The 19,600-nt window shown below is 39.1% G+C and overlaps 2 protein-coding genes across 4 annotated transcripts; one reads left to right on the top strand and one right to left on the bottom strand.

Annotated features, from left to right (window-relative positions):
- Positions 1 to 149: 149 nt before the first annotated feature.
- On the top strand, positions 150 to 15,720 carry LOC117789089 (nucleosome-remodeling factor subunit NURF301). 3 transcript variants are annotated; one of them, XM_034628117.1, is made up of 13 exons: positions 150 to 351; positions 901 to 1,381; positions 2,205 to 6,101; positions 6,281 to 6,661; positions 7,380 to 7,709; positions 7,787 to 9,325; positions 9,389 to 9,522; positions 13,111 to 13,495; positions 13,568 to 14,132; positions 14,193 to 14,336; positions 14,440 to 14,803; positions 14,867 to 14,951; positions 15,012 to 15,720. In XM_034628117.1, the coding sequence occupies exons 2-13, from the start codon at positions 1,087 to 1,089 to the stop codon at positions 15,215 to 15,217; spliced, it is 8,325 nt and encodes a 2,774-aa protein (XP_034484008.1). In that variant the 5' UTR covers positions 150 to 351; positions 901 to 1,086; the 3' UTR covers positions 15,218 to 15,720. The 3 variants fall into 3 exon arrangements, with proteins under 3 accessions (XP_034484008.1, XP_034484007.1, XP_034484009.1); XM_034628116.1 differs by having other exon boundaries at positions 150 to 258; XM_034628118.1 differs by lacking the exons at positions 13,111 to 13,495; positions 13,568 to 14,132; positions 14,193 to 14,336; ... (1 more) ...; positions 14,867 to 14,951; positions 15,012 to 15,720 and adding an exon at positions 12,463 to 12,838 and having other exon boundaries at positions 150 to 258.
- A 463-nt stretch (positions 15,721 to 16,183) lies between these two features.
- On the bottom strand, positions 16,184 to 18,841 carry LOC117789090 (arrestin domain-containing protein 17). The gene is made up of 4 exons (XM_034628119.1): positions 18,459 to 18,841; positions 17,018 to 17,531; positions 16,771 to 16,956; positions 16,184 to 16,706 (listed from the first exon to the last, which is right to left on the bottom strand). Exons 2-4 carry the CDS (start codon positions 17,468 to 17,470, stop codon positions 16,326 to 16,328), a joined length of 1,020 nt encoding a protein of 339 aa, XP_034484010.1. The 5' UTR covers positions 17,471 to 17,531; positions 18,459 to 18,841; the 3' UTR covers positions 16,184 to 16,325.
- Between the last annotated feature and the right edge of the window lie 759 nt (positions 18,842 to 19,600).

The following is a 19,600-nucleotide window of genomic DNA, read 5'->3' on the forward strand; positions in this document are numbered from 1 at the left end:
ATTTGCTAAATTATTGATTAACAACTAATAAAATATTTAAAGCTCGCGCCTTTTGCATGCTGCGATAAATTTTTTGTTCAATTAAACTATCGATAACAAGTGCGATAGCAACACTGTGCATGACGCGCATGCAACCATGTATAGTTTAGTACCGAAAACGAATGCCAGATGTCGCTTGCGGCATTAGCAAATGAAAGACGCGCTGTGATTGGCTGACTGTACGCTATTCGGGCTATAAGTGCAGAACTAAAATGTAAGGTAAAAGTCGCTCTAACAGTTTGCTTAAAAATAGTTAAATAATATCAAATAAAATACTGCAACGCGTTCGCAATGTGTTGCCAAGTGCTCTGGGTAAATGGTGCATTTGAAATAAATGTCAATTGTGTTAATTAAACGTTTCTGTGGCAATTTGCACAAATTTTCTCGGTTTTATAAATGGCGGACAATGTGCGTTGGCTTCAGTTCCATACACACACGCGCATACAGGCCCACACACACACACACATACAATATCACACGAACAATTGTGCGTGTCGAGTACCCCAGCACTACATTAAAAATTGAGAATGTATAATTTGCCAAACCTGGCTCTGAGCAAAGCATCCTTAACCGAATGATGTTTGTGTATATGTGTGTAAGTGTGTGTGTGCGTGATTTTTGGCGCCATATATGCAATTACTAAAGTTTTTCAATATGTAATTTGTAAACAGAATGACATTTTCAACGTTTTTGTGAATTTTATCGATTTTTTCTCGGCACATGTACACATGCGACAAATACAAATACAGACATATTGCATATGCGCCCAATGAGTGCGAGCGAGTGCCAGTTACAGTTGCTATTACAGTTGCCCACAAATTGTTATTGTTTTTAACAAACTTGATTTTGTATTTCTAATAGATAATGTGCGTTTCGTCAAGAAGAACAACAAGAAGAAAACCAAATCGTATTTGAGGTACAACTTACACACACACACACGCATACAACTAGGCTTACATACTCGCGGATAGTTTTTAAGCAAAAAGTGGGTGGCTCCAAACACATCGAGGATAACAACAAAAACAGCAACAACGACAACTATATAAAATGAGCGGTCGCGGCAGTCGTAAACGTGGGCGTCCGCCAAAGACGCCAAATGAGCGATCCACGGGACGCTTCAATTACCAACTGCTCAAGAAGCCCAAATATCTCAGCGAAGGCAAATCGCAACCGAGCACGCCGTCAGCGTCACGCTGCATCTCGCCGCAGAGCGATGAATGCAGTCGCAGCAGCAACAACAATCGCAGCAGCAGCACTCGCGGCAGCGGCGCCAAACGAGGACGCGGACGCAAATCAAATGTTCATGCCAATACCAGCACCAACAGCTATTCAGCCAGAAAAGGTAAACAAATTCATTTCAAATAGATAATTAAGAAATCCCATTAAAGAGGGGGACCAATTGGTACATCGTTTATTGATACTGAATTATATTAGAAAATTCAAGTTTAAAATTGGCTAAATATATCATTTAAAAAATTACTAAGAACATTAATTAAAGCATCCCCAATGTATATACAGAATATATTATATTAGAGTCCCAAGCAATTATTCTAGTTAAACGACTTCTATTAATATTATTGTCAAATATTATGCATAAAATTTAAAAAATATTTTTTGTTATTAATAAACTTTTGTGCAAATTCAATGAAACATTATTTATAAACTATTCTAGTTAAAAATCTTTATAATACTCTGTCCAATTTTTGTTTCATCAGATTCAAATATAAAAAAATTAACTCGTTAGCTTTGTTAACCTTGAAATAACTGTCAGATTCTTGATAAAAATTCATTATACGAGTCGAGTTCAATTGACAAGTAAAGTAATGTGCTATTGTCTTCGAATTTTGGTCTAGTTTAAAGATACAATCTATAGAGATTTGCTATTAATTGCAACGCAAGCTAAAAACCAGAAAAAGAAGACGCTCAGACATTGAGGAAAGCGCAGAAAGAAGAAAAGATAAATAATCGAATACAACATAAAGAATTTTATATATGAAAAGTGTAATTAAAAAGCAAAGAAAGGGATCTAAAATGACAAACACAAACTCTGGTCGTTTAAAAGGTAAAAGTTAAACATATAGGCAACGATAAAACAACACTTTCAAATATTATGATGTTAATTGAATTCCCTTTTTTTTTGTGTTTTGTTTTTTTGATTTGAATAGGTTACGAATCGGAGTATCATTATGGCTCTGATTTTGGTGATTCGGAAGAGGAGAAAACAGATAATGAAGATGATATGCTACTTACGCCCAGCGACGATGAGAGCTTGGAAGCAGCCAACGAGAGTGAGTCGGAGTTCTCAGTCTGCAGTTTTACACAAAATGGAATTGTTCGACCACAGCGTCCGCCCAGCCCGGACCCAATTTGGCTTCAAGAGGGTCGAGAGTATCCGGCACTGGAGCTACCCGAATCATCGGAAGATTTATTTATAGGCAATGCGCATGTATTGCGCGCTCTAAGTATTTATGAAGTATTGAGACGCTTTCGTCATCTGGTGCGACTCTCGCCCTTTCGCTTCGAGGACTTTTGTGCGGCCCTGGTGTGTGAGGAGCAGAGTGCTCTGCTAACGGATGTCCATATAATGCTGCTAAAGGCCATATTACGCGAGGAGGATGTTCAGGGTACACACTTTGGTCCGCTCGATCAGAAGGATACGGTGAACATCAGTTTGTATCTGATTGATGCCATTACATGGCCAGAAGTGCTGCGAAGTTATGTGGAATGTGACAGGGAATTTGATCGTAATGTCTATCATATACTCAGCACTGGCGAATATCCCTATACGGGTGTCGATCATCGTTTGATTGTACTACAATTTCTGAGCGATCAGTTCCTTACGGCCAACTCGGTGCGGGATGTGATGGTGCAGGAGGGTCCCATACACTATGATGATCATTGTCGGGTCTGTCATCGTCTCGGCGATTTATTATGCTGCGAAACATGTCCCGCTGTCTATCACTTGGAGTGCGTAGATCCACCCATGAACGATGTACCCACCGAGGACTGGCAATGTGGACTCTGTCGTTCCCACAAGGTATCTGGCGTGGTGGACTGTGTGCTGCCGCAGGAGAAACAAGGTGTTCTCATCCGTCACGACAGTCTCGGTGTGGATCGACACGGCCGCAAATATTGGTTTATTGCGCGACGTGTCTTTGTCGAGGATCAAATCGATGGCAATTGTTGGTATTACAGCACACAGGCCAAGTTGGAGTTGCTATTGAAGCGCATGGATGCAACGGAGTTGGAGACACGATTGCATGCTCAACTGACTGATCGTCTGGAGGAGATTGAGCGTCAAATGAAGCTTACCGAATCGCTAACCAACGAGCACAAGCATAATAAACGCACCTTAATTGATCTAGAGCAAGAGGCTACACAAGAACTGCTCGACAAGGAGACGACGACGAAAACAAACGAGGAAGGCACGGCGGCTGAGACTGTTCAGAAAGCTGAGGATAATAAGATGGTGACACGACAGAAGACGAATCAAATGAATAGTGGCACACTCTACTTTAAACTTGGCATGGAGCAGGGCTTTAAAAACTATGTCAATCAGTATGCCACAAATCCCATTGCGTTGAACAAACCACAGCGCAATGAGGAGCGCGATAAACGACGACATCTCTCCCACAAGTTCTCATTAACAACTGCCTCGGACTTCAAATGGATTGGCATCACGATGGGCACATGTGATAATATAATCACAACGTTGCGACAAACGTTGATTAATTTTGAAACGAATATTGCGTCGTCCTTTATGAATCCCAACTGGGTGAACAACAAAAAGATGTGGAACACGGCGGTAATGAATGCAAAACGTGCCACTGATTTTGCAGCTGTCATGCTGCTGTTTCAGGCATCCCTCAAGAGCGTTGTCTTTGCCAATGTGTGGCACGAACAGCTGGGCCACATGCAACTGCATCGCATCTCAAGCGCCGAGCGTGAGGATCGCAAGAAGCAAGAGAAACGCGAGAAACGTGAACGCGACGATGAAGAGGAACGCAATCGTTTGGCCTTCAATTACATTAAATACTCACTGGGACTGAAGCATCAGGTGTGGAAGCAAAAGGGTGAAGAGTATCGTGTACACGGCCAATGGGGCTGGCTCTGGCTATCGAGTAGTCGACGCTGTGGCGTTCGTGTCCGACGAACTCGTGCCCAGCCGCTGACACATACGCGTGTCTATGTGCACTACTCCCTGGGCGAAGAGCCGACTGTTAATGAAAGCGTTCTCGTTGATCCTCGTACTCAGCGCTTTATGCAGCAATGCGAAGCGATTCATTCGTCCGGTCAAGTGTGCCATTATTTGCCCGAGCAATACAAGCAGGTGAAGGTCTATGAGGATGTGGGAGAGCGTGTCAATGGACACATTGATGTGAGCAAAGCCTTAAATGCACCTGGTCGACATTATTATCCCAAGGTGGCACGCAAATGTCGTCTGGATGATCTGCTAGAGCGACGCACCAAGTTGGCCGAGGTGGAGCAACAAATTGCCATCAAATCGGATGCCGAAAGCGATGTTAAACCACTTTTAGTAGCCTCAACAGGTGGAAACAACAAGCAAACGTATCTAGAGAAGCGTCTGCTGCGTTTAACTGAAGCAGCGGGTAAAGCTGTCGCCTCCAATGTCAACTTGGATCTTGTCAACTCGCTGGCCAAGCAAATTCAAACGGTGCGCATGCAATTCAGCCAATTGAATCGCTTTGCCAAAACCTTTCGCTGTTATACCAAGGAGTGCAACACGAACTCAAATGCCGTGTCACAAATCACCCAAAACACATGCTATTCCCCGCTCTGTCTGCAGAAGGCGCGTGCCAAGAAGGAGCTGCTCCTGTTGCTACGCAAAGCGCACACAGCCGGCAATGGATCCAAGGAGACTGTGGCAGCCATACTTGGTGCAGTGAAGAAACCGTCCATACTTGAACAGAAATTGACAGAGGGCAAGAAGGAGTCGGTTCAATTGTCACTCGATGAATCGGACGATCACAAACAAGCTGAATCCGAGGCGCCACTCGACTTGTTGCAAGATTGGGAACAGGCGCGTGCTCATGCTATTGCCTTTAGTGAGCAACTGCTCACGGATTGCCTGCAAATGGAGACCGAGGAGTCGAAAACTGACAAGGTCACAGTTAAAGTGGAAGATTCGAATCCAGATACAAGTACACAGGACTCGGATAAAATGGATTACATCGAAAGCATGGATGTGTGCAGCAATGTGGAGATTGAGAGCACTGAAGATTCATTGGCAGCGGCAGCAAGTGCTGCCAGCTCCACAGCGAATGCCGATGATGTGGACATCCTTGCGGGCACACGACGCAAACGCACACAGAAGCCCAAGAAGGCATATATCGGCACCAAAGATGTGCTCGATCAGACGTTGGACAAGGATATACCACTCAACAAACAGAATCGACGATTTCCCATCACAGCGCGTCCAGTTAAACGTGAGGATGTCACCAAATACGAGCGCGAATATTTCGAGAATGGCAACGAACGTGTCTATTCAGCAACTTCGACGCGAGGACGCGTTTATCTCATGCGAGATGCGGCCAAATTGTATGAGCAATGCGTCAAGTCGGAGGACAAGACAACGATTGTGAAGAAGGCAACTTATGCTCGCTATCCGCTCATCTCGAATTTTCTCACGCACAAACAGAAGCGTAGTCTTCTGGTCTTGCCACGTTTCGAACTGCTAAAGTTGGCCCGTTTGGGCGGTAAAGTCCCAAGCAATGGCTTCCATCATGCGGCCAAAAACAATTGCATTTGGCAATATCAATGCTCCAGGCCATTGTTTCGCACCTGCTGGTCATATCGCACTTCCAATGCCACCACATTGTCCTCGATTGCACTGCAGTTGAGAATATTGTGGTCATGTCTACGCTGGGATGATATGATTGCCAAGCCACCGTCCACAGATGGCAAACATCAGGTGACAACGGAGAATGAGATTGTCACCTTGGAGTTACTCAAGTTGCGACATGCTGGTCGATATGGCGAGAAGACAAGCTACCTGCGACGCAAGGTCGTCATACCACTGGAGATGCCAAAGACTATAAGGGGTAAGTGTCACTTTAGCCACTTTCTAACCGGACTTGGCTATTTTGTAATTGCAAAAGATAGAAAATTAGAGAAAACTTTATTGTATTTGTAAAATAAATAAAAATATGTATCTTTTTATTGTTAATTCATCATTTATATTTATATTTATTAATCACAATAATTTCTCTCACACACACAGAGGTCACATCCATACGCTCTGGACTACGTAAACGCAAGCGTGCCGAATCTCCGCAACCCACAGAGCCGCAAATAAGCGAAGAATGGGTCGATGAGGATAAGCTCGAGTTGTGGGAAATCAAATTCATTGGGGAGAAACAGGAGAAGGCTAGACTTGCCGCCGCTACACGCTCTGTGGTAACACGGCAACTGGATGCCAGCAATGGTTCTGGCCTTAATGCAGCCACCAATGGCAGTCCAGCAGGTGGACGTGTTCTCCTCGCCCCCAAGCCAAGTGAAGATGTCAAGGATAAGATGGAACAACAGCTCAAACTACAAAGAGCAGCACATCAACAGCGCAAGCTACTTAATACCGGCGAAGTGACCCGTTCATCCACACCAGGTAAATAACATTAAAAAAGAGTATAGAGTAATACATTTTAAAAAATGTTTATGATTGTTTAAGAGATGTTTTTATCACCTAAGAAGTTGATTCAAAGTCAAAACTTGCATAAAAATCGAAACCAAGATCCAGAGGGAAAAAATTTCGTTATCGAAAATAGTTAAATTTAAATGCAGAATAAATTTAGAGGCCAAACCATGACCAAATTGACATTCCGCTTGAAAATCGGTTCAGTTTTGACAAAGTTATGGTAGTATGAAGTTGGTCAGACTTTGGATCTAGCAACTTTACAAGTCAAAATTTTTGTCAGATTTCACATGATTTTTTACAGAAAAATGAAATGTCTCAGAATCAAATTTAAAGTGTGGTTTTATACTAATTATGATGTAAGGAGTTGATTAAAAGTGAAAGCTTGAGATTTAAAATTTTTAATTTTCAAAATTTCAAAGGGGGGACCCTTAGCATCGAAATCGAATCTTGGTCGAAAATAATAAAATTTTCTAAATGAACAATGTTTGAATGCAGAATGAATTCAGATGCCAAACCATGAATAAAATGACAATCCGTTTGAAAATCGGTTCAGTTTTGACAAAGTTATGGAATGATGAAGTTGGTCAAACCTTGGATTAAGCATTTCTGCAGCCTATTATTATTTCCTATATTAATAACTACCAAGAGTTGAGAGCAATTAAGGCTTTAATCAATTAACATTTTACAGTTAAGGGGCAAGTAATTGGCAGTCGACGTGTGATAGTCAAGAATCCGGATGGCACAACGCGCATCATTCAACAGGCCGTGACGCAAGTGCCGCGCACAGCTGCAGCAACAACAACATCAGCAGCAGCAGCATCGGCAGCAAGTCCCGCCCCCTCAGCGAATGCCACAACAGCCACGCCCTCGCCAACGCCGCATAAAGTACAAATCATACGTGGACCCGATGGTAAAGTGAGTGTGCGGGGCTTGAATCCTGGCCAGCAATTGGTGCAAATGCCCGATGGTAAACTGCATGTGCTAACAACGACAACAACATCGAATGTGTCAGCGCCAGGTGAGTGCAACACACGCCTTAAATCTATTTGACACTTAATTAAAATTCTTGTGTTTTTTTTTTTTGCTCTCTCTCAGTGAAAGGGAAATTGCCAATTAAAACTCTTGCAACGGGCCAGGCACCGCAGGCTGTGGCAACAGCAACGTCAACTGCTGGGGCAGCTGCCGCATCGCCAGTGATCAAACAAATTGCTTTGAAGCATGTAGCCAAATCTCCGGCCACACAGACACTTGCAACGTCACAGCGTGTTACACTGCCCTTGGCTCAAGTTAAGAATAAATTGCTGTTGGCACAACAGCAACAACAACAGCAGCAGCAGCAACAGCAACAAGTCGCTTCACCAGTGCAGAAATTGGTGCCGAAAGTGGTGACAACTGCATCGCCTACACAGCAGGTGTTTGTGCAACAAGGCTCTAAGTTGTTGGTGGCACAAGGCTCGCAGGGACAAAAGGTAATCATATCTGCAACGCCACAGCAACAACAACAACAACAGCAGCAGCAACAACAGGGCACTGCCACAGTGCAACAACAACAGATTGTGCACACACAGGCAATACAACAACACATACAGCAGGCACCGCAGCAACAACAACAACAGCAGCAGCAGCAACAACAACAGATTGTTGTCAATCAACAGGCAACACAAAAGGTGATACAACAGATTGTCAACACGAGCAACGTGCAACAACAGATTGTTGTTGGCGGGCAACGCATCATTTTAAGTCCTGGACAAACAATTGTCACGCAACGCAATGTGCCGCAAAGTCAGGCGTTGCAGATGGTGCAGCAACAAATACAAACACAGCAGCATCAGCAACAGCAGCAGCAACAACAACAGCAGCAACATATTGTACAACCACAGCAGCAATTTGTGGTGCAAGCGAATCAAACTGTGCAATCGTCACCCACAACACAAACAAAGCTGGTGAAGCAGATTGTGGTGCAGCAGCAGCAACAGCAACAACAACCACAACAACAGCAATTAGTTGAAGAAAAGCCACAAAGTAGCACGGAAAATGCCGAGACAACCACACAACAAGTGCTTGTGCCAAACTCAACGCTAGCTCAGCAATTGGCACAGGGAAAACTGCAAGTGGCAACAATCAATGGACAGCAGGTGATTGTGAAGCCGCTGGGCAACAATCAGGCACAAATAGTGGCACACATCAAGCATCAGGGCGATGGCAATGCACACATTGTGACCAACAATGCAGCGCCAGCAATATCTCAAGCGAGTCCACAAACCTCACCCGTTAAACTGCCAACACAGCAACAACAGCAACCGCAGCAGCAGCAACAACAAGTTGTCGTACAACAAAGTGCACAACAAATTGTTGTGCAGCCACAGCAACATGTTGTACAGCATGTGGTGCAGCAAACACAGCAAGCACCACCACCGCCACCACAACAACAGCAACAACAACAACAACCGCTAAGTGTTGAGGAGAGTCTGCTGCAAAATCAACCGCCTGGCACGGTGATTAAATGCGTTACCGCCCAAGTGTTGCAAACGGAGCACGGGCCACGCATTGTGTTGCAAGGTCTGGTGGGCAATGATTTTACGGCCCAACAATTGCAGCTGGTGCAGACGCAAGTCAAGCAGCAGCTAATGAAAGGTGTGTATAAACTACAACTAATTTTAAATATTTTTTTTAAAAAAATGCTACCCTCTTTTGCAGCCCAAGAATCGAATGGCAAGCTCGGAGTTTTAGGCCCAACCAAAATCTATTTAGCTGTGCAGCCTGAAACTTCGGCGCAATCATCACAGCCGCCGCCATTAACACCTGTACATCAATCGGCATCTCATCAACAAGTGAGTAGCTTTTAACTGCAACAACAACAACAACAACAAACAAATAGTATAAGGGTGAGATAATTAGAGAGAAAAACAATACAGTTAGTTAGCTAGAGAGAAAAGCGAGAAAGGAAAATTGTTAGGCTGCGCTTATATCAATCAATCAATCTATCAGTCAGTCAATCAATCGACTGGGCTTTTCATACAATTACTATTTATTATTACTATTATTTATACAAATATTTTTAAAAAACTTGTAATTTATCATGTAATTTTTAGATGAGAACAAACACAAGAAAAAAGCATGTTGTTGCTATAATTTTGATTGAATTAATCATTTTACTTAATACACGAGTTTTGTTTGATACTTTTCATTTATTTGTTAAAACTGTTTTTTTTTTTTTATATTTGGCACACACAATTTCACACAATCGACAAACACACACACACGCAATCACACTCACTGCAAAAGTAAAACAATACAAAAAGAAAAACCAAAATTACATTTATATCTCATAAGCATTCCTTTTTATGGCATGTACGAGTGTGATTCGAGCGAGTTTTCCAGCAAATTTCTACAACAACAAAAGGCTTAATTTTGCATTATAATTATTTATCAACTAATTCTCCAACACACTCACACACACACACATAAACTCATACAACAAGACTCATATCATAAATATTTAGTTGCAGCTAGCTAATTCTCCACAGGCGAGATAACAGATTATATTCCGATATATATAATTTAAATTTTACGTATTTATTTGATTTGGTTTCAATTATTAGTTTAATTATGTTTAGAATTAGTTATGTAACTATAATTTAATGCAATTTATTTAATACCTATCGTTAAGCTTAAGAATCAAAACAAATCGAAACAAGAATTACAGAGAGAAATGAATAATGAAACATTTCCATACAATATATTTTTGGTTTAGCATTCAAGTTCAGTTAACTACATAATTATTTTAATCTTATTTATCGAATTAATTAATTTAATTAAGTAATAATATAGCGAGCAATATATTAAAAAAAACAGACTGTGACGTAATCTTAGCGACCAGGGCAAAAGTATTAGACAAACACGCTAAATTCAGAATGCGTTTATAGAATTTTTCTTGCCTAGTTTCATTTTGGCTTTTAAAACTATATAGTATCTCTAGTACTATCCTATGTTAAATGTAATCTATGTAAAGCGCTTTTTGCAATAAAAATATATATGTATTAATTAATAATACAAAATAACGATGACCAATCCTGTTTCTTTTCATACAATAAACTCAAGAGCAGAACCAACCATATATATATATATGCATAATTAATTCTCACTTTCTAAATATATATATATATATATATATATGTATGTATATAGTAATATATATTGATAGATGACAAAATAAATTTTAAATTCGTTATCAAAAAACCTTACAATAAAAAAAAAAAAACAAATATATACAGAAGATATATATATATATTTATATATTTAAAATTATTTTATATAAAAGTAAAAATTGCAGCAGAATTGTGTCGACCAGTTATCCGAGGGTTTAGTTAAAAGAATCTAAACACTTTTTCCCAACTTACACTTCTCCCCTCTTTTTACACTTTGATAATTGAAAGAAATGTGAGAGGAATTCGACAATATTCAACGTATGATGTATATACTATTCCTTTATCCCACCTTTACACTCCCCACGCTACCTTTAGTTATTATATAACACATATATATATATATTTATAAAATATATATAACTTATGCACACACTGATTATATAATGAGAAACTTGTGTGTAAATTTTTGTTTCTGAGTTAGTTGGATGATTATTTGCAAATTGGCCTTTGTGTTGACAAAAAGCGCTCGCTTCCTATATACACGATATATATATGATATGATATGATATATACAGATCAAAAATATATATGTTTTGTATATACCATATATGAAAATGAAAACTTTTGTAAACCCCAGTGTAATTGAAATATTTTAAAGCTAAAGCTAAACAATTTACAATATGTTAAAGTATATTACAAAAAAAGAAAAGATATGACTTTAATCAGAAATCAGTTGAAACCAAAGCAGATCAGACCAAAATTTGTTTTTTTTTTCTCCTTAATATGGCCAAAATTCAAATTGCTTAAAAAAAAATAAAATAAAAAAAATTTTATAAAAAAAAAAATAAGAAAAGTTATTGCTGAAGAGATTAACAAACACACAGAGTTTTAGTTGGCTGACTTGTGATATTTATGTATATATCTATATATATATAGACTAACTATATATGTATACGTATATGTATAGATCGCAGGCAACTGCTGAATGGCAAACTAAACGACGAAACGTTTTCTTACCCTCCGTACCCCCCGTCCGTTCAAAAAAGGCGTGAAGCGCATGTGAGAGCTACTTTTCATATAAAGAGAGAAAGAGAATTTCCTAAATAACACAAAGGCTTAACCATATTTGTAATCATCTCATCTAAATCGAAATGAATTTTTACACTTGTTCAAAAAGAAAAGCAAAATCAAGACACAAGAGTTACACACACCATACCACATTTCCACACACACACACACACACACTCACAGAGACACACACACTCAATCAATCAATCACTGAAGACATTTTGCCGCAATTTTCATTATAACTTATTTAAAGCAAGCTTTTTTTAATGAAAGAAACAGAGAGAGAAAGAGAGAAAAAATTAACTTTGCTTTATTAAAAAATAAATTTCAAATACCCTTTAAAAATCAAATCCATGCTGCCCACTGCTTAAATAATCCGAAACAAAACGCATTGCCTAAAAATCCGTGTGTCAACAACTACAACTCCAACAAAAAAACCAAACACGTGTTAATCTCTTCGCCAAAACAACAACTACTACAACAACAACTACATCTACTACTACAACAACTCCACAAACAATAACAATTTAAAAAAAATACGTTAAATAAAAAAAGGTTGCCTGGAATAAATACTACAACTGATCTCTGATTAAAGCCAGGTAGGTGCCGATCATATTATATTCTAAGTCTAATTACTGCACATATATTTATATATATAGCCAAATGTTTGAATTGTTTAACCACTTATTTTTGTTACAAACTTGTAAATAATCTGTGAAAACCACTTAGGTTGGTGGCATCTCAATTGTTTATGTTGTAAGCACAAATTATGTTTTACAAGAAAATGATGCAGAGTCCGAAGCTAAAACCGTTGATGTTGCAATGTTCGATATTCCCAAGGACAACAGCAATAATAATAACACTGATGATCAAGATGTTAATAATGAGGATGATGAAGAAATTATTGTTGTCTGCAGTCCCCCGCGTAAAATTAAATTGGATTCATCTCCAGCAAGAATTGAGAAGACGCCTGAGAAGTCCATGCAACCGCATGATGAATCCAATGATGTTGCATGCCCCAATACTAACAACAACGACAACAATAGTAGTTTTAAGTCCGATAAAGATGATGATGATGGTGAACGGAATGTGAATGTGCAAGTTCAAGAGCTAGCTGTAGTTACTGATAAACCTAATCATGATCAAGCGCAACAATTAAACGATTTTGATAGTGCTAAAGCCGTCAATCGATATATATTACAGACTAACTCCAACACCAACAACAACAACAACAATAGCAGCAACACCAACACCCACAGCAACAACATCATTAATGAGAACAACGACGCCACCGCGACTTCAGCTATTACCGAGAACAGCCTCCAGAACGATAGTTGCCTCAACAGCACAAATGCCACGGCGGACACCATTGAGCTCCTCGACGCCAGTGCCCAAATTGATAAGCATAACACGGCAATCAACAACAACATCAGCAACAGCTACCACAACAATGCGGCAGGGCCAACAACGGAAAACGTAGAGTATGCCACAGTGGCTGCCACAGATCTGGGCACAACATTGACGGTGCAAGGTGTCGAGCATGAGCAGAGCGAGAATTTTGTGGTTACCAGCGGCTACATACAAGAATGTAAGTACCACAAGCTTTAATTTATGATTTATTAATATTTAAATTTATCAAAATAAATCACCTTTATTTCAGCCATTACGAATGCCTTGAAACAGGGCAATCTGAGTCCGGAGCTTGAGGAGAAACTGGTGAATATGCGCAAGAAGCAGGAGCAACAAAACTCCAATAATTTGGGCGAATGGACGCCAACAGCGAATAGATCCAACTCTGTAGTTGACGGCGCCAGCACATCGTCACGTCGACGCACTGCATCGCGTCATAACAACAACAATGACGATGATGAATGGAAACTACGCACGCCAACGAAGCGTCAACCTAGCAATGCCAGCGGAAGTCACTTCATTAGCACGATTAGAAACAATCGCAAGCAGCTGCCGCTCGAGGATGCTGCCAATCTCAGTGAACCCAAGCAATCGCAATTGGAGCGTCACAAGGATTTGCTGAAGAAGAGCATACTACGCAAGCGTTCGTTGCTCGAGCGCAATTTGCAGAATGAAATCCGTGAGGAAGTCGAGGCCAAGGTGAAGCGTCATGTGCGTGCGATGAGCACCTCAACGCCGCCAGAGAAGCAGACAGAGAATGAGCGTAGTTCAGTGTTTACTGAGCGTCTGCTGGATCAGAATAATGAGCACAAGAGGTAAGGTTTTCTATTGAGTACCAATAATTGATGATTATTAAATTGATAAACTAATTACAGGCACATCAAACCTCCAATTGGACGTAGTCTGGGTCCAGAGCCACCATCACTGCATAGCAGACACAGCGTGGGTCGACCCAAGAAGATGACCAGGAAGAAGGAGAAGCTTTATTGCATATGCCGCAAGCCCTATGATGATACCAAGTACGTAACTACAGTTGGTCAAGTCTTTATCAGATTAAAAAACAAATTTTTAAAAAGTTTACTTAACAAACAGTATTAAAAAATGTAATTAATCTCTCTGCAGGTTCTATGTTGGTTGCGACTTGTGTAGCAATTGGTTCCACGGCGATTGCGTTAATATCACCGAGGAGGCATCGAAGAAACTGTCGGAATTCATTTGCACCGATTGCCAGAAGGCGCGTGAAACGCAACAGCTTTATTGCAGCTGCAAACAGCCCTACGATGAATCGCAATTTTATATTTGCTGTGATAAATGCCAGGACTGGTTCCATGGCCGTTGCGTTGGCATTGTCCAAAGCGAGGCGGAGTATATAGACGAGTATGTCTGCCCGGAATGTCAACGCAATTCGGATGCAAATACGGCAAATATGAAAAGTCTAACGCAAAATGAAATGGTTGAACTCAAAAGCTTGATCAAGCAAATACAGGTGAGCAAGAATTAAGGAATATTGTAATTGAGTAAGGTTTGCTAAAAGTATCTCCCATTGCAGTCGCACAAGAGTGCCTGGCCATTTATGGAACCGGTTGATCCGGAAGAGGCACCCGACTATTACAAAGTGATTAAGGAGCCCATGGGTAAGTCAACTAATAGCCTAATTAATCTGACAATCTAGTTAATTAAACAATTTGTTGTAGATCTCAAGCAGATGGAAACAAAGCTCGAATCGAACACGTACACGAAGCTCGCTGAATTTATTGGTGATATGACAAAAATCTTTGATAACTGCCGCTATTACAACCCAAAGGAATCCTCGTTCTACAAGTGCGCCGAAGCGCTTGAATCCTTCTTTGTCCAAAAGATCAAAAACTTTCGGGAACAGGTTTTTGGTCAAGGCAATTGATAGATGATAACTGAACGAACCTTTCCTTGTTGGTACATTTGGATTAAGCTGGGTTTAAACAACAACAACAGAAATAAACACAATGAAACAAAACAACACACAACAACAAAAAAAGAGATGAAACATTTTAATTTTTATATATAGTAAAAATAAACTAAATAATTTTACTACAACTATATTTGAATAGGCTTAGATTACAGCAGCTCCAATATAATACTTTCACTGTAAATATTTATATATATACATATATATAAATAAAATATATATATAATTAAGTGCGATTAGTTATAGTCGGATCAGTCATATATATGAGAATATGAAAATGAAAAGTTCATAATTCATTTTATCGACAGTTTTTAGTTTATTGATTCATATGAAGCAAAATAATTAATTATCAAATTATCTAAAAATAAGTAGTGTTTGACTATGTACAGCCTAAACGAGATGTAAATAAACACACACACATGCATTTGTTTTGATACATATGTATGTACGAAGTATAACAAGCATATAATGGGGATATATATCAATTTATATATATATCTGTAGAATTTGTATAATAGCAACAATATACAACATGTAAATTATTTATATCATGCATATTTGCAGATAAGCAAATGGAATAAACGGTTAATTGAACGAACCAATCAAAGTCAACACTTTGATTAATTGAGCAATTAATTATCTATAACAGCAGAGTTCTTTATGCTCCCTTTAAGTATTCCCTATCTTACAATTTGTCTTGATTTTACAAACTGTATTCCACTTTTTGAGTACATTAAACATATTTCCGGGCTGTAAATTTCGCGCAACTTGTTTAAAATCTTTATAGAAATCCAGGGAATTTTTTAATGATTACTTTTAATTAATTTGATTGCTCAGTCTCTTGATTTTTAGAAGAAAAACAAAGCATATTTGTTCTGTAAAGTGTTCAGTTCTAACTATTGGACAATAAAAACACATAACTCTTTTACTTTTTTTTTTAGTTGTGTCACAAAACATTACAAAATGATTAAGAGTTAAATAAGTTATAAATTATTTTATGGCGCAAAGGTTAATTTAACAATAGATCGCATCTTTCCGAGTCGAATGAATATATAATGGGATGTTATGCATCTGGTTTCTCATGCAACCAGGGACGGAATATAGGCAATGTCGATGGATAATGGGTGTCCGGCTTTAGCACCGATTCGGGCCACGTATTGGACACATCATTGGCATTATTCCGGAACGGATATGTGGCCAAGACAATGGGCAGCTGTAATTTAACCTCCTTCTCCATGGACTTGGGTTCGATGACAAAGAATACATCGTAAGTGATTTTAATCAAATGACAGCCTTGTAGATTTGTCGGTGGCAATGGTGGCACATAGAGACTGTCGTTGTGCCACTCATCCTTGCCACCAGGACGTATCTTGCCACGCACCAACACAGCCAAAGCGCGTTTCTCCGTCTGCACGGTCTTGCCACGGGCCAAGTACTCGATGGTCTAAATGAGAAAAGGGAAGAAATATTAACAAGATTTTGAGCAGATCTTTGAGTCTGGGAGTTACCTCTGTAAGCGATGCCTTGGTGCGTTTGATGGTCACATTGCTGGCATTGGAAATAAATGCTGTGACCAAAATATTCTCGCCAGGCACGTAACCACCGCGATCCAAAATTACACGACATTTGATCTGTCCACCGCCCACACAGGCGACCACGCCCAGTTTATGCTCCACCTCGCAGGTAAAGGGTTGCTAATTAAAATAGAATTAATAAAAAAATAAAATCCTCTCTTATTTAAGCTCAAAATCTTACCGAAAGTATAGGCTTCTCTAGATTCAAATCAATGGGATTCATCACAATAAAGACCTGATGATTCTTGTGCGTCAGACCTTTGGGTTCTCGTAGAGCTGCGGTGCAGAAATATTGTATCCAACCAAAGCTGCCCAAAAATGTGGATGGCAAGCCCACGGGCAGACCCAATTTGAATGGGAAACTATGTATGCCTGGTGAGAGTATGGCGGGTCCTTGATCCACATCCCCCAGCAAACGCATGCGGAAATCTATATAGTTCTCCTTGTCATAGGTGCGCTCCTGACGTCCTCCCGCACGCACAACCCCCTCGCCCACCACATGGAAGTGTAGTCCCAGTGCGGGCGTCTCATCCTGCAGCTCGATGAGCACACGTCCGGAGAGGAATTGCCCGGGGAAGTACAGCAGCGAGGTGTTATCGAAGATGATGAGAAATTTTAGCAATTTTCGCGGCATTTTTTATGTTGAATTTTGTGCAGTCTTTATAAAAAAAAGGTGGTTGACCTTGGAAAAACAGCTGAAAGGTAGATAGTCAGTTGATTAGTAGCATTTTTTTTAATTACCTCATCTTTTTTCATGCTCATGAAATATTTGCTTATTGAAGGGACAAAAATAAAACACTATAAAATTTTTTCATGTGCATTTTTTGTGAGACTTTGTTATAAAATATAAAATTTTTATTTTTGTTAGACCTTTTTTAAAATTTAAAACTGCTATTTTTATTTTTTTTTAAGGTGAGCCTGCATTTTTTCACATTACTCGAACCGATTTTAAATAGCTGTATCTATTCATTATTTGGACTCATTTTTATTTTTAAATTAAAAGTTCTGCATTAAGAAAATTATGATTTTTTGATAGCTACTATCAACAGAAGTCAATAAAAACCAAGCTAGTCATCATGTTAAACTGCATGTTATCTTTAACATACGCATGAAAACGCGCCCTTGCATTACAGCTTATTTGTTATGATAAATTAACATGCAAGTCGTTCAACCGGCCCACGAATATCTGACCATAAACTGTTGGAATATATTTAACCGATATATATGGTTTGAAAACATGCATAACGCAAAGTTTCAGTCGATTTTTGGTACAGTTCAATGAATTATTGTTTTTTTTTTTTTTTTTGGCAATAAAAGAGTGAAACCTGGTCTAAAATAATGTCGTAATTGCCATTAAATGATGCCAAGCTTTTCACTTTTTAAATGGCGTTGAAGTCATCAGACAGAGACCCATTGAGATTTATTCATAGCTATGTTAGCTATGAAAAATCTTGTATTAACCGAAAATGTATTGAGGAATTTGCACACTGCTTGTATTTCAGGTATACACACACACACATACGCTTACCTATGGAGATGTATGTATGTGTGGGTTTGTATGTACGAGTATAATTGCAAGGTTAAAAAAAAGTGCGTTCAGTTTGTCAGAAAAATCTACATACAAATCCGATTCCGATTCCAATTCCGAGTACCACAAACGTTTGACAAAACCGTAGAGGGAAGAGCTTTAATTTCAGTTGTATACGACGTGGGTGCAACGACAAAATACTTGTTTATTCGCTGAATACACTCATACACACTCGTGTCTCTTTTCATTTGTTTGTTTGTCGACCTAGCCCCAAACGATACTGTTTTCTGTTTCTGGTTTATTGTTTTAGTTTTTTTTTTTGTTATATTTTTTTCGTTTTTCTATCGTTTTTCTCGCTGTCTTTTGTCTCCGTTTTCTTATAGTTTTTTTTCAGCAGCTGCGCGCAATCGCTTTGGGGGAATCCACAACGAGAGTTAACTGCGCGCGCTGACGTTTGTTTAACAACTGAACTCGGGTTACGCCTCTCAGCCAAGTTGATTTGTCCCCATCGAGTTCATAGAGATGTGTCCAAGTCGTGTTATCTTATGTGGTCAGAATCCTCAGTTGTGATGAAAGGTTTCCATTGGAAAAGATATAGCAAGTTATTTATATATTTAATCTAAATATTATTCATAAATATTAAATTTTACAAACAGTCAAACCCCAACAAAACATATAGTTTACGTATTTTTCTTTAATTTTGAGAAATATTTAAACCTAGAATCATTTTTTATTTATTTGTTAACTGGTTTTAAGAATCAAACTATCATGACCCAAGTTTTCTCATCTGATAATATTTATACTTATGTATACAATGCTTGAATCGCCTCAAATTTCTCGTGTTTAAGTCGTGTCTATCGTAACTCGTATTTACTCACCTCTATTTTACTTACCTGTAGCTTTTAAAGCTGTGTGAAAATTCAGGTTTAGAGCACGTTTACGCTTACTCAGAGCTGTGGTGAATAAAGCTACGCTCTAGCAGTTCTATATTCTCTCTAAATTACTCTCTCGATATGTTTGAGTGTGGTAGATATTGGCATTTACAATCGATTTAATTTCGAGGTTCTACCTTCACAATACTTCGAACACATCTACACAATTGTACAATTATATAATGTTTAATTAATTATGTAATAAATGCACATATAAATACAAGGTGGTCAACATTTTTAAAAAATAAACTTTAATATTTTTTTAAATTATTTACATATGTTGCATACTTTTACTTAATTTGCG

This window comes from Drosophila innubila (genome assembly GCF_004354385.1).
Source record: "Drosophila innubila isolate TH190305 chromosome 3L unlocalized genomic scaffold, UK_Dinn_1.0 0_D_3L, whole genome shotgun sequence".
Lineage (NCBI taxonomy): Eukaryota > Metazoa > Arthropoda > Insecta > Diptera > Drosophilidae > Drosophila > Drosophila innubila.